Source organism: Ranitomeya variabilis, chromosome 4 (assembly GCF_051348905.1).
Source record: "Ranitomeya variabilis isolate aRanVar5 chromosome 4, aRanVar5.hap1, whole genome shotgun sequence".
In the NCBI taxonomy this organism is placed as follows: domain Eukaryota; kingdom Metazoa; phylum Chordata; class Amphibia; order Anura; family Dendrobatidae; genus Ranitomeya; species Ranitomeya variabilis.
In genome coordinates this window covers 215,928,837-215,949,461 of record NC_135235.1, presented here as the reverse complement: position 1 = coordinate 215,949,461, position 20,625 = coordinate 215,928,837, and the positions used below count along the sequence as shown (strand labels likewise).

The 20,625-nt window shown below is 43.7% G+C and overlaps 1 protein-coding gene across 3 annotated transcripts in view; it reads left to right on the top strand.

Moving 5' to 3' along the window:
* Nucleotides 1–19,354, top strand: part of ERF (ETS2 repressor factor) — a 95,190-nt gene extending 75,836 nt beyond the window's left edge. For all 3 annotated transcript variants that reach the window (XM_077259937.1, XM_077259938.1, XM_077259939.1), the window contains exons 2-4: nt 14,734–14,968; nt 16,625–16,740; nt 17,443–19,354. In XM_077259937.1, the coding sequence (XP_077116052.1) occupies nt 14,734–14,968; nt 16,625–16,740; nt 17,443–18,593 (1,502 nt within the window). In that variant the 3' untranslated portion in view covers nt 18,594–19,354. The remainder of the gene's footprint in view (nt 1–14,733; nt 14,969–16,624; nt 16,741–17,442) is intronic.
* The last annotated feature ends 1,271 nt before the right edge of the window (nt 19,355–20,625 follow it).

Sequence of the window (20,625 nt, the reverse complement as noted above, 5' to 3'; positions counted from 1 at the left end):
GGCTTAGCATTTTCAGAAAGACGTTGCGTATTGATCAGTAACTCTATCCCCCTGCCCTTGTGGTGGGTGATTACAGGGCAGTGCCAAGTGGCGCAGTGTGGTTAGTTTGTGTCTGCAGTCGCTCTCCGGGGGCTGCCTCCGAGCACTAGTTTCGGGTCTTTGCTTTGACCTTGATGTGCGGAAAACCAATATCTCCTCCACATCCGTCTACGTGTTGTGTTTTGCCTTCAGGCAATGTGATTTGAACTAACTTCCAGATATTTTAATGTATGATAATTCCCTTATGGGGGAAGAAAAATGGGGGCACACTTTTTATTTGGAGGGGCTAGGTTTATTTTTTGTCGCCCAATTATAGACCACAGTGTGATATTTTTGTGTAAAAAGTAGCTGTTCTGATACCAATGTCATCTTTGACTAATCTGTCATCTCAAATGGATTTAAAGGGTTGTCTGGGTCTTTAACATTGATGACCTAGCCTTTAGGATAGGTCATCATTGTCTGGTGGCAGTGTGACATCCAGCACCACCGCCAATCAGCTATTCCTGATGCCAACGTCCAGAGCTGCACCACTCCTTCGATGGACCAGTGGCCGCGGCCTGATACTGCACCTCCTGTTGATTTGAATAGGAGGCCGATGTGCAGTACCCGGCCGTGGCCACTGTGGAGCTCCACAACTGAGCGGTTCCAGCCAGCTGATCGGCGGGAGTGTCGCTCCTTCATACGCCATCAATGTTAAAGTCCCGGGCAACCCCTTTTAATTCTGTATACTCTTAAAGGAGTTGCTCATTTTTGCAATATTAATAAGCCATACATTTACAAGAATTTTAAAATTTAATTTTTTTTTTATTTAATTTTTTCAAGAAATATTGACCGTTTCATCCAAATAAAGGCTGGGAATAAGACGCTACTGACCTACAATACCAGGTTATAAATGCTCTGAAGTGGCGCCTCTTCGGAGAAAATTCCCCCCCACCACCACCAACACTTATTTAAAAAGAAAAAAGTAAAGTTTTTAAAGTCCTTCAATTGTTCATTAGCACTATTCAGCCGTCTTGAATGTTCGCTTTAATTGCTAAGCCCTCTTGTTATTCATGCCATTGTCTTAATAGCTGCTACGCCCATCATAAGACAATGTTTTGTTTTTTTATATACATAAGCCTAGGCAAACTTTTTTTTTTTTTTTGCATTCTGTCAGAAGTAGAGAATTAAGGCATAAGTTGAAGGTGTGCGCAACGGATAGGTACCGTGCTGCACCCACCAACACTGCGGCAAGTCGGGTCTGTTTAGTTTTTCGTTCCTTTTCTGGACTTTTTTTTGTTGTTTTGTGTCTGGGCTCATGTGATGCTTTTGGCATTGGCTGCCGTCAGTTGAGTGTAACGTGCATCCCCCATGGGCATCCTGGCACTGCCAGCGTCTCCACAATTACTCGTTCTTCTGTTTGATGTGCTGTGCCCGCGGAGGGTGTAAGGTGTGGTCATTGTAGGGCTTTGCCCCCCGTCCGCTCTCTCCCTTCTCTTTCCATTTCTGCAAAGTTAGTAATTAGCTCATTGTGTAGCTGGATGCCCACCCCGCGCTCGCCCGCTCGTGGGTGCCGTGCCGCAGCGCCGTCTTGCACACAGAGCCCCATTGAAGTCGGCTCTTAGGATACATTCAGACTGTGATGTCAGAGGCTGGTAACTTTTCCCTTTAATTAGGGAGAACAGGCTGGACTGTGTGCCTGAGTCAGACTAAAGGGGGGGGAGGGAGGCTTGTTTGGGATGGGGGCTTTGCAAGAGGAAGGTTGGGGGGGAGAAGAGCACGAGCTGCAGAGCGCAGTGATTCACCAGGAGATGTGGGGGCTCATTTCTGGACGCCTGCCACACACAGGCATGGCAGATATGAAACACGTGGCCCACCCGTACACTTAACCCAGTCTGTGCCAGGTGAGGGGAGCATACCCCCGCAATTCGGAATTATCCCACGACACACGTGGTTAGCATCACTCCATCCTCTTATTATGCTTTGGGTCTCCGTGATCCGGCGACATCGTCAGCGTCCACGTAAACACCAGGAGTTAAAGGTTACGGTGACTGGTGGCCAGGGGTTAAGTGCCCCAGTAGAGTGGTCCAAGCCAGTTCTCCCATCAATAGCCCCATTGTATACGGTCACACCCCCCAACCCCCCCCCCCCCCCCCATGGGCCGTGCTTTCTCCAGCTGGACTCGTGTGCTCGGCACAGCCAACTCCAAGCGGAGTCTTAAGAAATCGGCACCTGGGCTGCGTGACCGGTGAACGTGTCTGGGGGGAGAACTACAGCTCCCAGCTTTGGATTCTACTCCTTTTATGTTACAGATAAATGTCCTTGGCTTTCAAAGAGTGTTCCCCAACGTCCGACAATCATGTTACCGACTGTTCACACTTGTTTCCAAATAGGCGGCCAATTGTCTGTCGAATTAACAATATGCTTGTTCGTCGGGTGAAATGATGAAGCAGACTCAATATGATCGTTCTTGGCAGCTCGTCGTCCAGTGCAAACATGTGCTGCCGAGAACAATGATATTCTATGCTGCGTCCAGAACGATTTTTGTGCTCATGGAAGTGCGGTTGGACTGTCTAAACCGGCTATTAGACGAGCACTGATCCTTGCAATAGATGAGTGGCACCCGCCACTGTGTAGCCAGCGCCCGCCACTCTTCTGGGCAACTTTCCATAAGGTTGTAGTAATAGACAGAAATCCAGGAACCAGACGCCCTTTTTTTGGTAACTTTATTAATGCTAAAAATTCCCAACGTTTCAGCCGCATAGGACCTTTATCAAGCCATAAAAAAAAAGAGCGTTGCAGCTATATTTTTGTATGGCTTGATAAAGGCCCTGCGCTGCTGGAACGTTGTTTTTCTTTACTAATAAAGTTAACAAAAGAAGGACATCTTGATCCTGGAGTGGTTCTAGACAACCACTGGTTGACATGTGTTTAGAAGATCCTCGGTCGTTTACCGGTGGTGGGTCTGCCAGTCTAAATGGACAGTTAGATTATGTTCACGTTTCATTTTTCTACACAGGCCAGGTGTTTGCCTTTGATATCACCCAACCGATAACTCCAATGTGCCACATGCAACTTCCGTGAACCCCAAAAAGTGTTTTGTTTGTTTTTTTGGGGGGATTACATGGAGCAGTTATAAGTTGGCCTCCTGTCTGGGGTATAGTTTGGTAGGTCCTTCAGATGTCCGTTTGTCTCGGATGAAACTTGTACCCAAGGAATGCAGTACCAGACACATCCTTTGGATAGAAGTGGCGCTGTTTTTTGGAATATGTCGGCGCAAATAAAAATAATAAAAAAAAAATAGTTGAATACAGTTGGGGCGGGGGGGGGAAATGGACAAATGTTAATCAAGTCCAGCTGTGACTTTTACTGGCTGCGTATTATGGTAATGGACTACATACGTACATCATTGGCAAAAGAAAAAATCTCTATTGATTTGGTAGTGATAACCTATTTACCCCACTGTGAAAATTCCCTGCGGTCCGAAGAAAGAAAAAAAATGGCGCAGAAGGCGGAGCCTGGAAGCAAACATTGGGCGGCAGGGCAGTCGGGGATAAAGTCCTACGGTACAAGGGGTGTAATGGAGTCTTGGCACCTGTCCGGCCCAGTGCGTACAGGAAACCTAAAGAGGAAAGAGATGAAAAGGTCAGACACGAAGAGCGTTTTCACCCGGGCACCGAGCCAAACAAGCCAGTGGGCGGCCGGCAGCTTAACCCTTCTGGGTGTTGAGCGGCGGCAGGATTCAATGTCTTAGAGGTGATACTGGATGGCCTGAAATTGGGGATTTAAGGAACCTTAAATAAAAGTAATTTTTTTTTTATTATTATATAAAGAACCACAAAAAAATTCCTCCTCCATATTTTTTTTTTTGGTGTTCTCTAACGCGCCTACGGATTTACATATTTCTTCCTTTGTGGCGTCCATAAATCTTCCCGTTGGACGCGAAGCTCCTTGGCGCGATAAATCAGTCTGCGAGGCTTTTATTCCGCAACTGTTTTAATAATAGATTTGCTTCTTTCCGAAGAGCTACGAATCATCCATTATTTTTTATAATTTTTTTTTTTTAATTCAAATAAAAATACGGTAACGGCACAAGCTTAAGTCACAGCAACAGGAGACCCATTGAAGTTGCAAAAGAAAAATTTTTTTTTTTTTTCCCCAGCTTTGGTTCTGTTGCCATGCACACGGTTTTCATTCTGAAAACTCCAGCTACGACGCTCTGTCTGCCGATACGTCCGCGGTCGTGCTGCAACAGGTATCGCTGCAACTGCGTAGGATCTCCTTGACATGAATGGCAACTATTTAATTTTTTTTCTGTGTCACCAGTTGTTTTGCCTACTTTTGCAATCTGCATGAAACTTTTTTTTTTTCCGCCTGTATTGTATAAATTGACGTAATGGGAGGTGTAATCTAATTTTTATTTTTTATTTTTTACAGCGTGGGTGAAATATTTTAAATTTTTTTTTTTCAACTTTCTGGAGATTGCACTGATGAAGAGCGCAGGCTTGCGAGGGGTTAAGCGTGGATCCGCGCTGTATATTTGGTGCCGTTATAGATCTGGGTGTATTTTGCTTCTTCTTATTCTTGAAGTAGCTTATTTTTAGCCTGGCTTTCACTCTTTCTTTCTCTGTATTTCCCGTTGCTTGGAGACCGGCACTCGTTTCTCTTTTTCCTCCCGGTTCTGATGGCTGCTGCCTCCCATTTACATTTGCTTTGCACCCTTTCTTTGCTGGCGACGGGGCCCGACGGGTGCCTTTCTGGTGAGGGTCGGTAAACGATTGTGATCGAGAGGCGTCCCATGTCCAGATAGCCTTGGGTCCTGATGGTCGCTGCCCCATAGGCGTGAAATGTTTGACCCTCTAAATTGGGAGGGTGGGGGGAAACAAAAACAAATGAAAAACAAACACTTTTTGCCTTGTGCCCATGCCTCTTGAATTTTTCAATCATGCACCATACACTTTCTCCGTCACCTTCTTGATTTGGATCCTTAAGCACAAAATGTTAAGACTGAAACCAATTTTCCATTTTTTTTTTTTCCTTAAAGGGTTTTTTTCCCCCATCTTCAGATATGATCATTGTCTTATAGTTCTTGTAAAAACAAGCACATTTCCAATTTAGTGCTTATTAAAATTTTCAGCCGTTCTCGAGATATTAACACGTTTCTTTTCTTTACAGCTTGTTGCCTAGGAAACCGACCACCGCTGCTGTCTAGCTTGTAAGCGATGCGCTGAAGCTGGCAAGGGACTAGGAGATAAGAGATTTTTGGACAGCTTAAAAACTGTGCTGACCAAGCTTTAATAGAACAGATTGTAAAGACTGGAAACGTTCTGCAACATCTAGCAGCGGTGGTCAGCATCCAAGGCGATGAGGTGTCAGCAAAAAGAAAAGTGTTGATATCTCAAGAACGGCTGAAAATTTTAGTACGCAGTAAATTGCAAAATTGCTCATATTTACAAGCTCTATCTGAAAATACCCATATATGAAGATGGGTAAAACAACCCTTGAAGGACATGTTCAATACATTGACAAGTTTCTGCAAGAGACTTTATTCTGGTTTTCTCCACTTTTTGTAATCATTTAGTAGTAGTTGGGTGATTAGAAGAGTATGGCAGTGGCGAAACATCACCTGACCATTGCAGCATCAACAGGCACCGGTGCAGCGGTGTAAACCGACGGTGTGGCTTGTGCTGGAAGGTGCATGCACACCATTTATAATTTTAATCAATCCATCCATGCCTTTTTGAAATTAAAAAAAAATAATAATCTAAATATTTTTCCTAAAATTTTGACTACGTGCAGCTGATTGCAGTACTTAATGTTTCTATGAATGGTCCCTTTTTAAAAATGTCCTGGTTGCCCGTATGGCTGTATATAGCTCACGTGTGCACTCACACACATACATTGCACGTGCGTATACATTACACATTCATAAATATATATATATATATATATAGTGTGTATATATAATATATAATTTTTATATTTTATAATATACTTTCTCGATGAGAGTTGTATATATTCCTTCACTTCCCGCTACTCCTGTCCTTCTTTCCTACTATGGTGGGTTTTTGATCTTTATAATTTAAGGAAGCTGCCTCTGAGCCCTTCCTCCTTGCCAGCGAATGACCTCACCCTCTTAATGCCTTTCCCTGCGTCCTTGGCTTCTGTCTTGTCTTGCTCCCTGGCGTCCATTACAGGGACGTTAAATTATTGATGCCTCCTGATTTGTTTGGGGTTTGGGGAAATGGCAGAACCACAGAGCTGCTCCTCCTCCTTCATAATGATCGGAGATAGGAAGCATCTCGGGGAAACATCGGGAGATGCTGGAAGTTATAGATTTGGGATGGGGGGGTCGTTATTGGTTTTAAGAATATCCTGTGGACAAAGTGTTTTTTTTTTTTTTTTTTTTTTGCTGACCGCAGTCGTAAACAGGGCATATTAGAGGTCACCGCTCAGTACAAGTGTGTTCTCGCCTTACGCTCGCAGGCACCTACACATGGGTAACAATAGCCCTGTCCTGTCCGGACATGTTGTGAATAGTCTGTGTTTGGGCACGGGATGTGGTTTGGAAGGTGCATGGGTCACCATGGTGTTCATGCGCCATCTGTAGAGAGGAAAAAAGTTTTTATAATGAAGTGTCCAACTTGGGTTGAATGACTATTGCCTACATGTGATGCCACCTCTCGTTGAACTTTGTATGTAGGAGCTTCTGTGCCCTTTTGGCTGATCTATCTAGTATGTAGACCGGCCACGGATCTCCTTGTACGAACGCAAGAGCCGGGTACGGGTGAGGAGACCCGCAGCCAGTCCATGACGTTGCGTTCTGTACTTGGACCGTGTTTTTCCCTTCACTCATGACAGCACACCTAATATACAGGTGCTGTCATGGGTTCCGGAAAAAATGGCTACCGGTAAGTAACCTTGGTGTTTCTCGAACGTCTTAAGTAGGACCAGAATATCTATAGGAATTCTATAAGCCGATTCTGACCAAAAACATGGCTGTATGTAGACGTCCATTAGTGTCAGTGCAAACCTAGCTGGGCTCTGTAGTTCTTTTAGAGGCGGTATTCTCTGACTAGCGCACCTGATTGTTCGCACCGCTGACCGGTGCAGCTCTCCCGTTGACGTACTTATCGGAGCCTTTGTACGGAGTCATTATTTAGTAATGACTTTAAAAAGCGTTCCAGGGACTGTAAATTGTCGCCCGGTTGGAAGTCGTTATGTCAGGATTGGCGGTGACGCATAATGCCTCTCTATATATTATTCCACCTTAATAAATAAACGTGAGCTCATATTGAGCGGATTAGTCACTTCCACACTCCTCCATGTGCGGCGATTGACTCATGTGCTTATCGCTCTATTTCCAGATCTGTATAGATGAGCGTGTGTCATTGTTTGCTGTACGTTCTCTCATCTTGTTTCCCCCTACACGGAGCTTCACTTAAAGGATCATAGGGAAAAAAAGATGTCATCGGAAACATTTATCCCCCAAAAAAGTGGATGATGGCTAATGTGGCCGCCCTTTTGGCTTGCGTAGTGTTAGATCTGACAAATTTATCCTCAACACTTCTAGTGCGTTGGGTCAAACCTTTTTAAGTTTTGGTTGTGGCCATCTCTTTTGACTATTCCAATGGGGAGAGTGGAGAATGGCTTCCAAACACTCCTCAAGAGCATGGGTGTTTCAGGAGTCTGCATAGTCCTTAGGAATATCCCCATCTTAAAAAAAAAAAAAAAAAACTGAGGGTATGCCATCACTTTGACTTGAGGGTCTGAATTTTGGGATCCTCATCAATCCTGAGAATGAAAGTCCACATCACAGAATGCTAGGTGACTTGGGATCCCACCACCCCTTCAATCTGGAAAATGAGGCTGTAGAATGCAATCACTTTATTCATTGTCTGAAGACAATGAGTGAAGCGATGAAATCCAGAGCTAAGTTTTTGAGGGGGATTTCTGATCCAAAGTAATCAGAAAATTTATCATCAATCATCAATTCAGGAGGATGGAAGTGATCTGGACAATTTGAAACCCTCCTCATCCACCAGATCGGTAATGCAATTCAACTTCTGGAAGACTTAAATCGTCTGAACTCAATGGATGTTCAGGAGTTCCTTATATCGTTTTTGTTTGTCTTTTTTCACCCTTTTTTAAAGGGGGTAAAAAAAAAAACATTCTGGGGGCAAAGAATAGAAGATGGCACTCAAGAGCCAATTGCCAGCAAATGAGTCGAAAATTTACAAACCCAAACTTGTTTTACAAGAATGGATAACTGAACTGAGGTAGGATCTTGGACTTCTGTGACCAGATTACCTAATGGCCGAGTGTCTCGTATTTTATTTGACTGCACAACCATCCATCCACCCCCTCCTTGTTGGTTGATAATTCTTTCAACCTCTGTAAATTATCTTGATGGACTTGACAATTCTCCTGAGGGTTTATGAGCCGATGAAGTGTCTACAGCTGACTTTGCATTTGGACACTTCCTGTTGACTCACATTGAGGGGTCCAGTTGATGTTTAATCCATGCTGTGCTGGAGCGTGGTTCCTCTTGTCTGCCTTTGGCCAAGTGGACTTTTGGATTTTCAGCCACAGATGTAATTTTCCAGTTCTTCTCCCCCAAGCTGTAGACTACGCCACATCTGTACACATTTTATTGCCTATAATTCAGCCCTTTACAAAAGTGGGAACGTTAACCCAGTGCCTTCCCTTCCACTTCCAGCCGAAGAACTTCAAGCAGACCATGACTAGTGAAGGCTTCGAAGAAAAGACTCCTTTGTGTGTTGTGTGGGTCGGTGCACACCTCGTGCCATGTTATGTGACTGCAAGCACATGACCCGGCTTGTGCAATCATGAACTCTAGATATAAAGCTTTGGATAAATATTTCTAGAGAATCCTTATAAATGGCGGAGAATTAACTTGGATCAAATTTTTTAGATTTGTCATTTTTCTAGAACGTTGAGAAGGTTCTCAACTTGAAGTCTTGAACCATGAGTCTTAAAAAGACCAGGGCCTTTAGTGCTAGAATGTTGGATATGTTTTACACTAGTTATATATATTTTTATCTGGCCACCTGGTCTCTTGCTACGCTGAGGAGTTCTTCTCATTCTTTTGTACTTATGACCTAATCACTTTCCTTCGCGGGACAATTCTCTAAAATGTTACCGTTAAAGAATGTAGGATATTCCATAATTAGAATTCAAATCAGTTAGGAAATGGTTTTTTTTGTCATCCAATACTTAGAAATCAATTTTATTGTCCTTTTATTGAGAAGATAAGATGGTCTTTCTATTAGGGCAACTTCCATTACACCACAAGTGAACAGAAGAGGGATCCTATGCAGGAACAATATGCCCTCCCAATAGTTTGTCATCGACCTCAAAATTAAATCAAACTGTGCAAGTGGGCTCCCCTCTATCTCTTGGTCCCCTGTGTGACTGCCCAATGGTATGTCACACGCCCAATCTGCTTTGCTATATAAGGGTACCGTCACACATTGAAATTTTCATCGCTGCGACGGCACGATTCGTGACGTCGCAGCGTCGTATGATCATCGCTCCAGCGTCGTAGACTGCGGTCACACGTTGCAATCACGGCGCTGGAGCGATGCCGAAGTCCCCGGGTAAACCAGGGTAAACATCGGGTAACTAAGCGCGGGGCCGCGCTTAGTAACCCGATGTTTACCCTGGCAGCGTAAACGTAAAAAAACAAACAGTACATACTCACCCGTCGGTGTCCTTCAGGTCCCTTGCCGTCTGCTTCCTGCTCTGAGTGCAGCCGTACAGTGAGAGCAGAGCGCAGCACCGCTGCGCTCTGCTCTCACTTTCCGGCCGGCACTCAGAGCAGGAAGCAGACGGCAAGGGACCTGAAGGACACCGACGGGTGAGTATGTACGGTTTGTTTTTTTACGTTTACGCTTGTAACCAGGGTAAACATCGGGTTACTAAGCGCGGCCCCGCGCTTAGTTACCCGATGTTTACCCTGGTTACAAGCGAAGACATCGCTGGATCGCTGTCACACACAACGATCCAGCGATGTCAGCGGGTGATCAAGCGACGAAAGAAAGTTTCAAACGATCTGCTACGACGTACGATTCTCAGCAGGGTGTCTGATCGCAGTAGCGTGTCAGACACAGCGATATCGTAACGATATCGCTAGAACGTCACGAATCGTAACGTCGTAGCGATGGAAATTTCAATGTGTGACGGTACCCTAAGCCAAGGTGTTGACATTAGTGCAGATCTACATCATGGATGAAGTTTAGAACTTCTCCAAACTTGACTTTTTGGTTTCGGACTTGTGCTCACAATGAATTGCTTCCGCGTTACACAAGGTCAATGTAGCATTTGAGTATGCCAATGCTGAAATTAGAAGCATCTAGAGGGTACAAAATGGCTTTGTTGACTACTAGGGGTGGAGTAGTTGGGCTCCATGCACCTTGCTATGATTACCATGTGCATGAGCCCTTTAGGTGACCATCTACAGTTTGCAAGATCGGCAAACTGTTGGCCTTCTGAAAAAAACATAAAGATGGCGTGTGGAGTTGGGAAGCCAAACCTCCCATGACTCAATTTCCAGGACACCAACTCAGACTCTACAGCCCTGGTCTAAATGCCCAATTTTCAGTAGAGATAAGGTGTTTGGAAGTAGTATCTTAACTTATCTCCCCCATTAATTCCCAGGGGAGCACTGCATGATCTAGAAGTCTCGGCATTGTAGCACAGTAATGCTATATGTATGATTATCATTGATTACCCTAATGGGCGAGACTCAACTAAATTCTAAAATGTTGTGATCATGCAGCCAGTCTTGTGCCCTTTCAAAAGTTGGCAAGTGCCTAGCACTCTGCTGTAGATGAAGGTACTTGTGGGCTCATCTATTGATCGGGAAGGACAAGGATATTTACTGGAGTCAGGAAGGATTTTGTTTTCCCTCTGAGAAACGGAACTGCCAGGTGGTGGACGGTGGCGTTATTTTATTTTTTCTTTTATTCTTTGCATTCTTCCGGCAGGTCAATAGATCTCGCCCAGTAAAATGGAGAACAGGAAGGATGAGGGAGCAGAGTCTGCTGCCACCTGAGAAACTACATTATCCTTCAAGAAAGGGATTTTTTTTCAAGTTTATTCTATCTACTCTACTTATTTCTTGCTCTCTAAAAATATTTTTGCCTATAACGAGAGCCTCGAATTATTAGTTGGTACATAAAATCTGCAATATTCCCTTTTAATGGAATTGTCACCTGTCCGCTGGATAGGTGATAAGTTGTGGCCCAGTGGGGTCCTACTGCTGGGATCAGCACTGATCAACACAATGGGGGCCCTTATATTCCCGTTAGAATGGAGTGGCCGTGCACTCCATGGGGTCTCCTGAGTGTTGCTTCCGTCTTTTAAAGGTGTTATCATCTGTCAGCAGGATAGTTGAAAAGTTCTTGCCTGGTGGGGTCCTACTGCTGGGATCACTACTGATCGACACGATGGGGCACATATTTCCTTTGGAATGGAGTGACAGTGCACTCCATGCGGCCTCCTGAGTGCTGCAACCTGTTTTTAAAGGTGTTGTCATTGAGTGACAGTGCACTCCATGGGGGCTGCTGAGTGCTGCATCCGGCTTTTAAAGGTGTTATCTCTCCACAGGATACGTGATAACCTGTTGCCCAGTGGGGGTCCTACTGCTGGGACCCGCACTGATAGACAGAACGGGGCACTTATTCCCATTAGAATGGAGTGGCAGTGCACTCCATGCGGTTGCCGAGTGCTGCCTTCTGCTTTTTCCAGCAACCCCCATAGAGAATGAATGGTGTAGTAGGTGGTTGCACGTCCGCTCCATTTTGTAACCAGGATTAATGAAAAATTCCCCATTCTGCTGATTGGTGTCTGATTTACTGATCAATGAGTGATCACTGGACTATCCTATAATATTACAATAATAATGGATGAACAGCTGTTTTTTTTTGTTTTTTGCATGAGGATCCATTTAGACGATCCAACAATCACCAGTAAACCTATCGCAGTCACTTTACTCGTTTATCGGATTGTTCATGTTGGCATTAAAATCGCCATTATCGCAAGACGTGATTCCCGATGAGGGTGATATTCCATGTGAACCATCCATCCCTTAAAATTCTGATTGTTCTGTCTAATCAGGCGAGGAAATGACTACAGATCGGCGGGTGTATAGTGGTGCATTGGTCATGTCACCGCGGGGGATGGCAGAGGGTCCCGACTGATCCAACAATTGCACTGCCATCCCACTTCTGAATGGATCAGCAGTGGTGTCTGAGTAGCGCAGCGCCAGCAGTCCCATAGAGAATAGAGTACACCCCTACTTTAGACCCAGGTTAATCCCCGTATGCACATCCATTTATGGTGGATTTTAAAGGGTTTTTCCCACCTCCCTAGATGATGCACTTTTCCAGTTTCCTGTTCTCGAGATATTAACACTCATCTATACAGCTCGTTGCCTAGGAGACCGACCACCACTGCTGTGATAGTTTCTAAGTAGTGTTGAGCGCGGGTGCTTGGGTAAGATGTTAAAGTATTTAATATTTTCAGTCGTTCTTGAGATAACCCTTTAAGGACTGGATTTTGTCCTTCTGATGTACGTCTACATGTGCTGTTCCTTGTAAATGCAGGGTATTGTTCCCCGTTATCAGCCATTTTTGGCTAATGAGAGGTGGTCAGTGCAATAAATCGCCACCTCTGATCTGTACATTTTCTAATAAGCCTGGGAGATTTAAGAAAGCGAGTAAAAGAATCTGTTATGGTTGCCCATAGCCACCAATCACAGTGCAACTTTCACTTCCCAGAAGCAGAATTTGAAATGAAAGCTGCGCTGTGATTGGTGGCTATAGGCAACAGTGTTTTTACAAAATGGCCGAAATCTGCAATAAACGTCATGTGTCCCAAAATGATATCCATAAAAACTACAGCTCCATTAACGGAAAAATAAGTTATGGGTCTCAGAAAATGTCGGCTAACGTATTATATATTATATAATGTGTGTATGTATATATGCATATATGTATATATGTATGTGTATATGTGCATATGTATGTGTATATGTGCATATGTATATATGTATGTGTATATGTATGTATATGTGTGTATATATATGTACATGCAAAAACACACACTCTTTATCTATAGGTGTATATATTTATAGGTGTATATGTAGGGATATATATGTATAATTTTTTTTTTTTTTTTTTTGTGATAATAAAAAAAGTTTTGGTATCTCCATAATTCAGTTGACCTGAAGAATGTTGTTCTTTTACCGCATATTGAATGCCATAAAAACGAAAATCAAATTAATTCAGGAATTATCGGATCCTTTTTTTTTAATTTGCCATTTTACCCCACTAAAAAAAAAAAAGATTTTCTGTAAATTTTATGGGAAAAATGTAAAAACTAAAGTACAGTAACTCAAGCCAAAAAGTTATGGCTCCTGGAAGAAAAGTGGGAAAAAATGAGTGGGCAAAAAGAATAAAATTGGCCAGAAGGGGTGAATCGTTTATTTACTTTTTAGAACCAGAATATAGATTGCATTACAAGACCCCCGAGTGGTTGTGGACCACTGTATCTGTAGTATGATAAGACTTGGTTTCCTTGTCGCTTTAGTATTGTTACTTGGCATCATGGTAGGACTTGGTACCAGCGATGGAGACAGGAGTACATGGGTGCTGTGCGGGTGGAGACGATGGGACAAGCCCCCCCTTACACCAGTGCCCGCCGCCCCCTCTTACTTCTGTACTCCTGGAAGGAATGTGCAGGAGACGGGCCGCTCTCTGCCCTTATAAGAAAAGGGCCTTTGTGTGGGGATGATGTGACCTCAGATGGGAGCTATTTGGTGTGCGCCCGCCGTGGATGGAGGGAGCAGTGAGCTGGCAGGCAGCGCCACACACCACTGCCTCACATGTTTGGAGCGAGTTCACGTGGTTTCGCAGCACACAGACCCATCCTGCATGGGAAGTCCTGTCCGTTTACTGCCACCCAGTCAGCACTGTACAATGTACCGGCGGACCCCTCTGTGATATTGTAGTCACTGCGGACCCTATGTACCCTGTGCTCAAATTCCCACTGCAGCGGTATGTCCCAAGCGGTACATGCCTCCATCCCTCAGTTATATATCAGCGGGAAATGTTCTAAACAACCAATCCTAAAAATGTGGGAATTAAGTAATCACGCATTCTCAGTCATTATAGGGAATGAGGTATGGAAACTGGGTAGCATGCCCACCGAGCTTTAGTGCCTCCCACAGGGGCGCGCCCGCTTGAACTTTTGTCCCGCCCACAGGAGCGTTCCCACTTGCTTTTGTACCCCCCCCCCCCCCCAGGAGCGTTCCCCTTGAGCTTTTGTGCCCCCCCACAGGAGCGTTCCCGCTTGAGTATTTGTGCCCCCCCCCCCCCCCCCACAGGAGCGTGCCCCTTGAGCTTTCGTGCCCCCCCCCCCACAGGAGCGTTCCCGCTTGAGCTTTTGTGCCCCCCCAACAGGAGCGTGCCCGCCTGAGCTTTTGTGCCCCCCCCACAGGAGCGTGCCCTCTTGAGCGTTTGTGCCTCCCAGCAGTGCGTGTCCTGCCCTGTATGCAGCGCCCAAATGGTCTCTTTGAGTAATATATATGGATGGTGGCAGTTTTCTCCTTGTACAACTTTTTTTTTTTTTTTTGCTGTTTTTTTAAAGTTAGAGTCCAGTAACTTTAATTCCATTCTCTTCTTGTTCCAGGGTTTGCCTTTCCTGACTGGGCCTATAAGCCGGAGTCCAGCCCTGGCTCCAGACAGATCCAGCTCTGGCACTTTATTCTGGAGCTTCTGAGAAAGGAGGAATATCATGATGTCATCGCCTGGCAAGGAGACTATGGAGAATTTGTCATCAAGGACCCCGATGAGGTGGCGCGGTTATGGGGCGTGCGCAAGTGCAAACCTCAAATGAACTATGACAAGCTGAGCCGAGCACTCAGGTAAGATATATTCTCTTTTGTGGACTTCTTAGCTAGTGCAACAAAACCTTGTCCAATGTGGTTTCCCTCGAAAGACCTCACTGGATGGATGTGTTTTGGTTTCCGTTTCAATATGGCAGATTCTAATAGTGATGTGTTTTCTATGATGTAGATTGTTCTTATGAGCGTCAGGGTTCCCAAAATCTCATGACTTTCTGTAGGTGTAAGTGGTTTCCAACTTCTTAAGATCTGGTTTATCACCTTTTTTATTAAATTTTTTTTTTTTTATCTTATTTTAATGAAAAAACAGTGCTTTCTGCTTTTCTGACTTGAGTTTCGCCCAATTGGCTTCATCTGAAGCATGTCCACTTCAATATCTCAATGTATTTTTAAATTTGTATGTTGGAAGAAGCAGCCAATACTCTTCAGCACACATATAAAACTTAACATAATTTCGACAGTTCTCGAAGTACCTCATCCATCTCAGTCTAAGTTTGGGACTTGTGTTTTTATTTAAAAAAATAAAAAAAGCCTCATCAAAATAAATTTCTAAACAAAGAGAAAACCCTTGTTTGAGGCACGCAAGTGGTACTTTCCCCAGCATACATTAATAGCATAGCTGTTTTGTCCACTGTGTTATTTGAATGATGAGAATCCATCTAATCCCTGGGAGGAAGGTAACATGATGCAAGGTTAAGCTCTTCCCCTTTGGTGTCCCTTACGGTGTCAATAGTTGGCTCCAAGGTGCTGGACTTCGATAGCTTATCCCACCGGTTGCGTGGGACAACAACTTGATGACATTTGGTCAATGTATTTATTGTAATCACAAGATGTAGGTAAAACACAACACGCTAGTGTTTCGCCTGATCGGCTTCATCTGGGGGATAACCCTTTTTTAAAGAGCCATATGCTTATGTAATAACACATTTACAGTGGCATCCATATTTATTGCCCCACCAATGGTTCCAGTATTAATTACTGTACCGTAATTGCTTCTAGCAAGAATCTGCTTTACAGAAATAAAAGGAATGGAGGTTTATGTGCCCTGCAACTCATAGCATTGTTAGTTTTAATATCTTTAAATCTCATCCTAGGGGGCATAAATTCTTCCTGGAATACACTTTTATACTGTTGATGTTACCTATGTCCCAACTAAGAAGGGGTTACAGGCTGGCAGGACGCGATTCTGCCCTCGCCTATTTACTTTTCATACCTAGGGTGGAAGGCAGGAGCCGAGATCTAATTATAAGGTCCTCGTGTCTTTGCTACACCTGGGTGTTTTGAAAAGCAAAGGGGTAATTACTGGGTTCCAGCCAGCAAAATATACCCAATGCGAAAGAACAGGGCTGCAACTAGAAGGACAAGCAAACTTCTGAGGGACTGCCAATGAAAAAAGCAATTATTACCCAGAATTCCCAAATCTGCAAATGATTATAATGTTTTCCTGTTGGAAAACACCTGGAAGTCAGGGTGAAGAACACTCTGAGGTGACCGGAGGTATGTAATAGGCCAAATGCTTGCAGGGAACTCATCAATTCTTGCACAGTTCAGTAGCCGTCTGCCGCACCAGCCTATCGTCGGTACATAGATGATTTCCCCCTAGGAAATTGCTAGATCATGGACGACACTAATTTCTATCGGTAACCGTGATTTTTTTCTTTTTTTTTTTTCTTTTAGGTATTACTACAACAAAAGAATCCTTCACAAAACCAAAGGCAAACGCTTTACCTACAAGTTTAACTTCAACAAGCTGGTGTTGGTCAATTACCCCTTCATAGACATGGGCATGACAGGTAAGTCTTCGCTGGCATTTTGACCCTTTTCACCACTGCTGTCCCATCGGAAGAGCTTTAGAAAGTTTGAGGCGCACGTTCCCATGTCATGTGAGATGGCCACAGGAGAAAAGAGGAACACTTGACAAGACCCTCTTCTTGTGCAGAGCCGTTTGCACACGAGACCCAATTGCTGAGACCTGTGATGGTCCATCCCCGGGGGGCATGTCTTAGACTCTTAACACAGTAACTTCCGGCTGAACGCTTTTCACTTACCGTTATTTCTTCCGACTACCAGGGCTGTGGAGTCGGTAAGCCAAACCTCCGACTCCTCTGACCCAAGATGGTGCTATCTCCAGTTTTGATCCTGCTCAGTGGGTCCGCCTATGTGTTGTAGTCTCAAGTTCTGGTGTTATGAAGCTGTACATGGTTTTCCATGGACAGTCATTGACCTGAATGCTGAGGAAATGCCATGGTGGCCTTGGTCTTCTACATGATGATTATTTGTTTGGCGAGTTTTCCCGGTACCTGTAGTAATCCTAACTGCCTCCCAGGCAATAATGTGCCAAAAACAAAGACCCACAGTCAGAAAACACCTGAACCTGCACCATCCAGTATAATTCTGACGAACACTGTGCTTGATTTCTAGATGTTTTTGAAGTTGTGTGTGATTTGCCACTAATGTTTCTTCCTTTTTGTCCCTTTTTTTTTTTTTTTCTCTAGGAGGGCCGGTACCCCAGAGTGCCCCACCTGTACCATCCGGAGGAACGCATTTCCGTTTCCCACCATGCACCCCTTCAGATGTGTTGTCTCCTACCGAGGAGCTCCGTTCACCAACCCTCTTCTCCTCCGTGGCACGACGTCTGGCCCGTGGATCAGTCAGTGACTGCAGCGATGGCACTTCGGCTAACTCTGAAGTAGAAGAGAGCCTGAGCGAAGAGCAGCACCGACGAGGCCCGGGGCCTGATATCCCAGCTTTCAGAGGGCCTCCACTTCCTCGACTGTCTCATGAGGGCATTTTCAGAGTCTACCCTCGTCCACGGGTGCCAGAACCCCTTAGCCCATTCCCAGTGTCACCTATGGGTGCTCCGGCTGGTCTATTGCCTCCACAGCTCTCGCCTGCCTTACCAATGACCCCTAATCATATGAACTATACCCCATCGCCCACTCTTAGTCCCATGTACCCAGGAGGTAGTCATTTTTCATTCAACCCTGAAGACATGAAGCGTTACCTTCAGGCACACACGCAGAGCGTGTATAATTACCACCTCAGCCCACGGGCATTTCTGCACTACCCCAGTATTGTGGTTCCTCAACCACAGCGCCCCGAAAAACCTCTCCATTTGCCTCCTGACGAGTCACCCTTCAAATTTAAACTCCAGCCTCCTCCTTTGGGCAAAAAGCAGCGGGAACGACCCTTGGAACCCAGTTCATCTACCTCCTCCTCCTCTTCTTCTTCTTCTTCTGGTGTGCCACAAATCAAAGTGGAGCCCATCTCCGATGATGAGGAGGAGCTGATGGTGGAGGTGACTGACATCAGCGAAGAAGAAGAAGATGAGGAGGTGTTTAAGGCACCCACAGCACCAGAGCAAAAAGCTCCTCCACCTATTCCGCCTGGAAAGGAAGAAGAAACAGTCAACGCGGGAAGCGAAAGTGGCCGTTGTATCCCCCTTAAGTTGCGTTTTAAGCGCCGTTGGAGTGAGGATCAACGTCTGGAGGCTGAGGGAGGAGCGGAGGAGTCGGACAAAAAAGTGAAAAGTAATCAGGAGGAGTCAAAACTTCCCCCACAGCCGGGTGGACCACCCTGTAGAAGGGTCAGTACCGACCTCCAGCGAGCCACAGAAGAACTGTCACTGGAAAGCAGAGATTCCTAATGGAGGACTTACTGGGCCCACCAAGCGAAGCCTAGGCGCCTTTATGCAGATTGATTCCCTCTGCGGGATCATGATCCAGCGGAATTTAATCCCCTCCCCCGACCCAAGACAAAAAAAAAAACTCCTTAAATTCCCTGGATGTGAGGACATTTTTCTTTTTTATAATCCCATATTTTATCATTTTTTTATTTTGACGGGGGGAGGTGAGGACAGAAAAAGAGAGAAAAAGATATGAAAATTAATTTACTGGTTTCGCTGTAGAAATGCTTTTATTTTTTTAACATAAGAAAAATTGCTTTAATTGATCTCGCTCTCAATTTTGTGGCTCATGCTGAAAAAAAAAAAAAACTCCCATAATTTCTTACATATGTAAATATCGCTTCCTGATCTGCATGGCTTAAAGCTGGGACGTCAAACAAAGCGCCTTTTTTTTAATTTTATTTTTTTATTTTACAAGTGGGAAAAATCCAAAGGAAACGGTATTTCCTTATTTATGCCCAGGCCCTGCCCTTTGCCAGCTAAAGACTGGTGCTTTCTCAGGTTTTTTAGGGGTGCAGCACCCCCTCACTTCACCCTGGGCATTTTCGCTACCATCTTTTGCCATCAGGATCATTTAATCTTTTAACCGTGTCACCGAGGAACTGATCTTCCCCGCAATGCCCCTACCCGACAGGGAGACGGTTAATCTGACACATTAATATTCATGAGGGTTGCCTTACAAATTTTGCGTTTTTAGATAATATTGTAAAAAACAAAAAAAAGTTTATATATATATATATATATATATATATATATATATATATATATATATATATATATATATATATATATATATATATATATATATATATATATATATATATATATATATATATATATATATACTTTTCTACCCTTAGCCCTTCTGCTAATAATTTTTTTTTTTTTTTTTTTAAAAGCAAGAAGATTAAAAAAAATATATAGTGGTGTGTTTTATGTATCGCCCCTTCAATAAAATGAAAAATATATATGTATAAATATAATCTCTTCCATGGTTTTCACTGCAGGATATCGGCCACTAAAAAACTAACATGGCTTACTGGAATTTTTTTAATTAAATTCCCCCCCCCCCCCCCCTTTTTTTTTTTTTTCTATAATTTTAAATATATAAAACATGGTAACCTTTCCGAGGCGTGCCCCGCGCCTTGACGTCACAATCAGACCTACACAAATGTGCCTTATAGAGATGACCTGCAGGCTGCATCACTACTAGTCTTAATATACCTGGCCCTATGCAGAAATTTGCTTTTTGCCCATTTTATAAATTTTTTTTAAATTTTTTTATTTATTTTTATTTTACAATGTTCAGTCTTTTTTTTTTTTTTTTTGTTAGGATTTTATGATGTTTCTGGCAGAAAAGGAGTTTAAAAAAATCATAGACACAGGATTGCTTACCTCCTATATTCCCTTTTAAAAGAAAATAATAATTAATTGACTATTAACTTGGAGAAACGTTTGTTTACATTTTTATTTCCTGAGATCTATTAGAAAGTTCCTTGTGTGGTTTTGAATAGAGAAATTTGCTTCTTTCATCTTCTGGATCGATCATTCTCAATTCTTGGGTAAAATTTATGTTCAGGGATGACAGTTGGTGCTCATGAGATTCTATGGAAAGTGGGAGGAGCCACAGTTCTCCATAGAACTTTATGAGCACCAACTGTCGTCTCTTATCTCCGTAATGGAAACATCTGCATTCACGGAGGACACGTTTCACCTGTGATTTGCTAATGAAAGATCAGTCCAGGAGGAGAAATAAGCAGATTTCTCCTAAAATTACAAAATTTCTTATTTTCACTATTTATTGATTTATGAAATTTAAGTAAAACGACGGCTACTCTGAAATAAATCAATGGAGATGTAAGAAACAATAAAAAAAAAATAAAGGCATAAGAATATCGATCTTGACAAAAATTGGAATTTTAAAATTATTTTTTAGAAAAATCTGATTAATTCTGCAGCATGAGATTTACTGAGTGATTCGACTTTGTTGCTA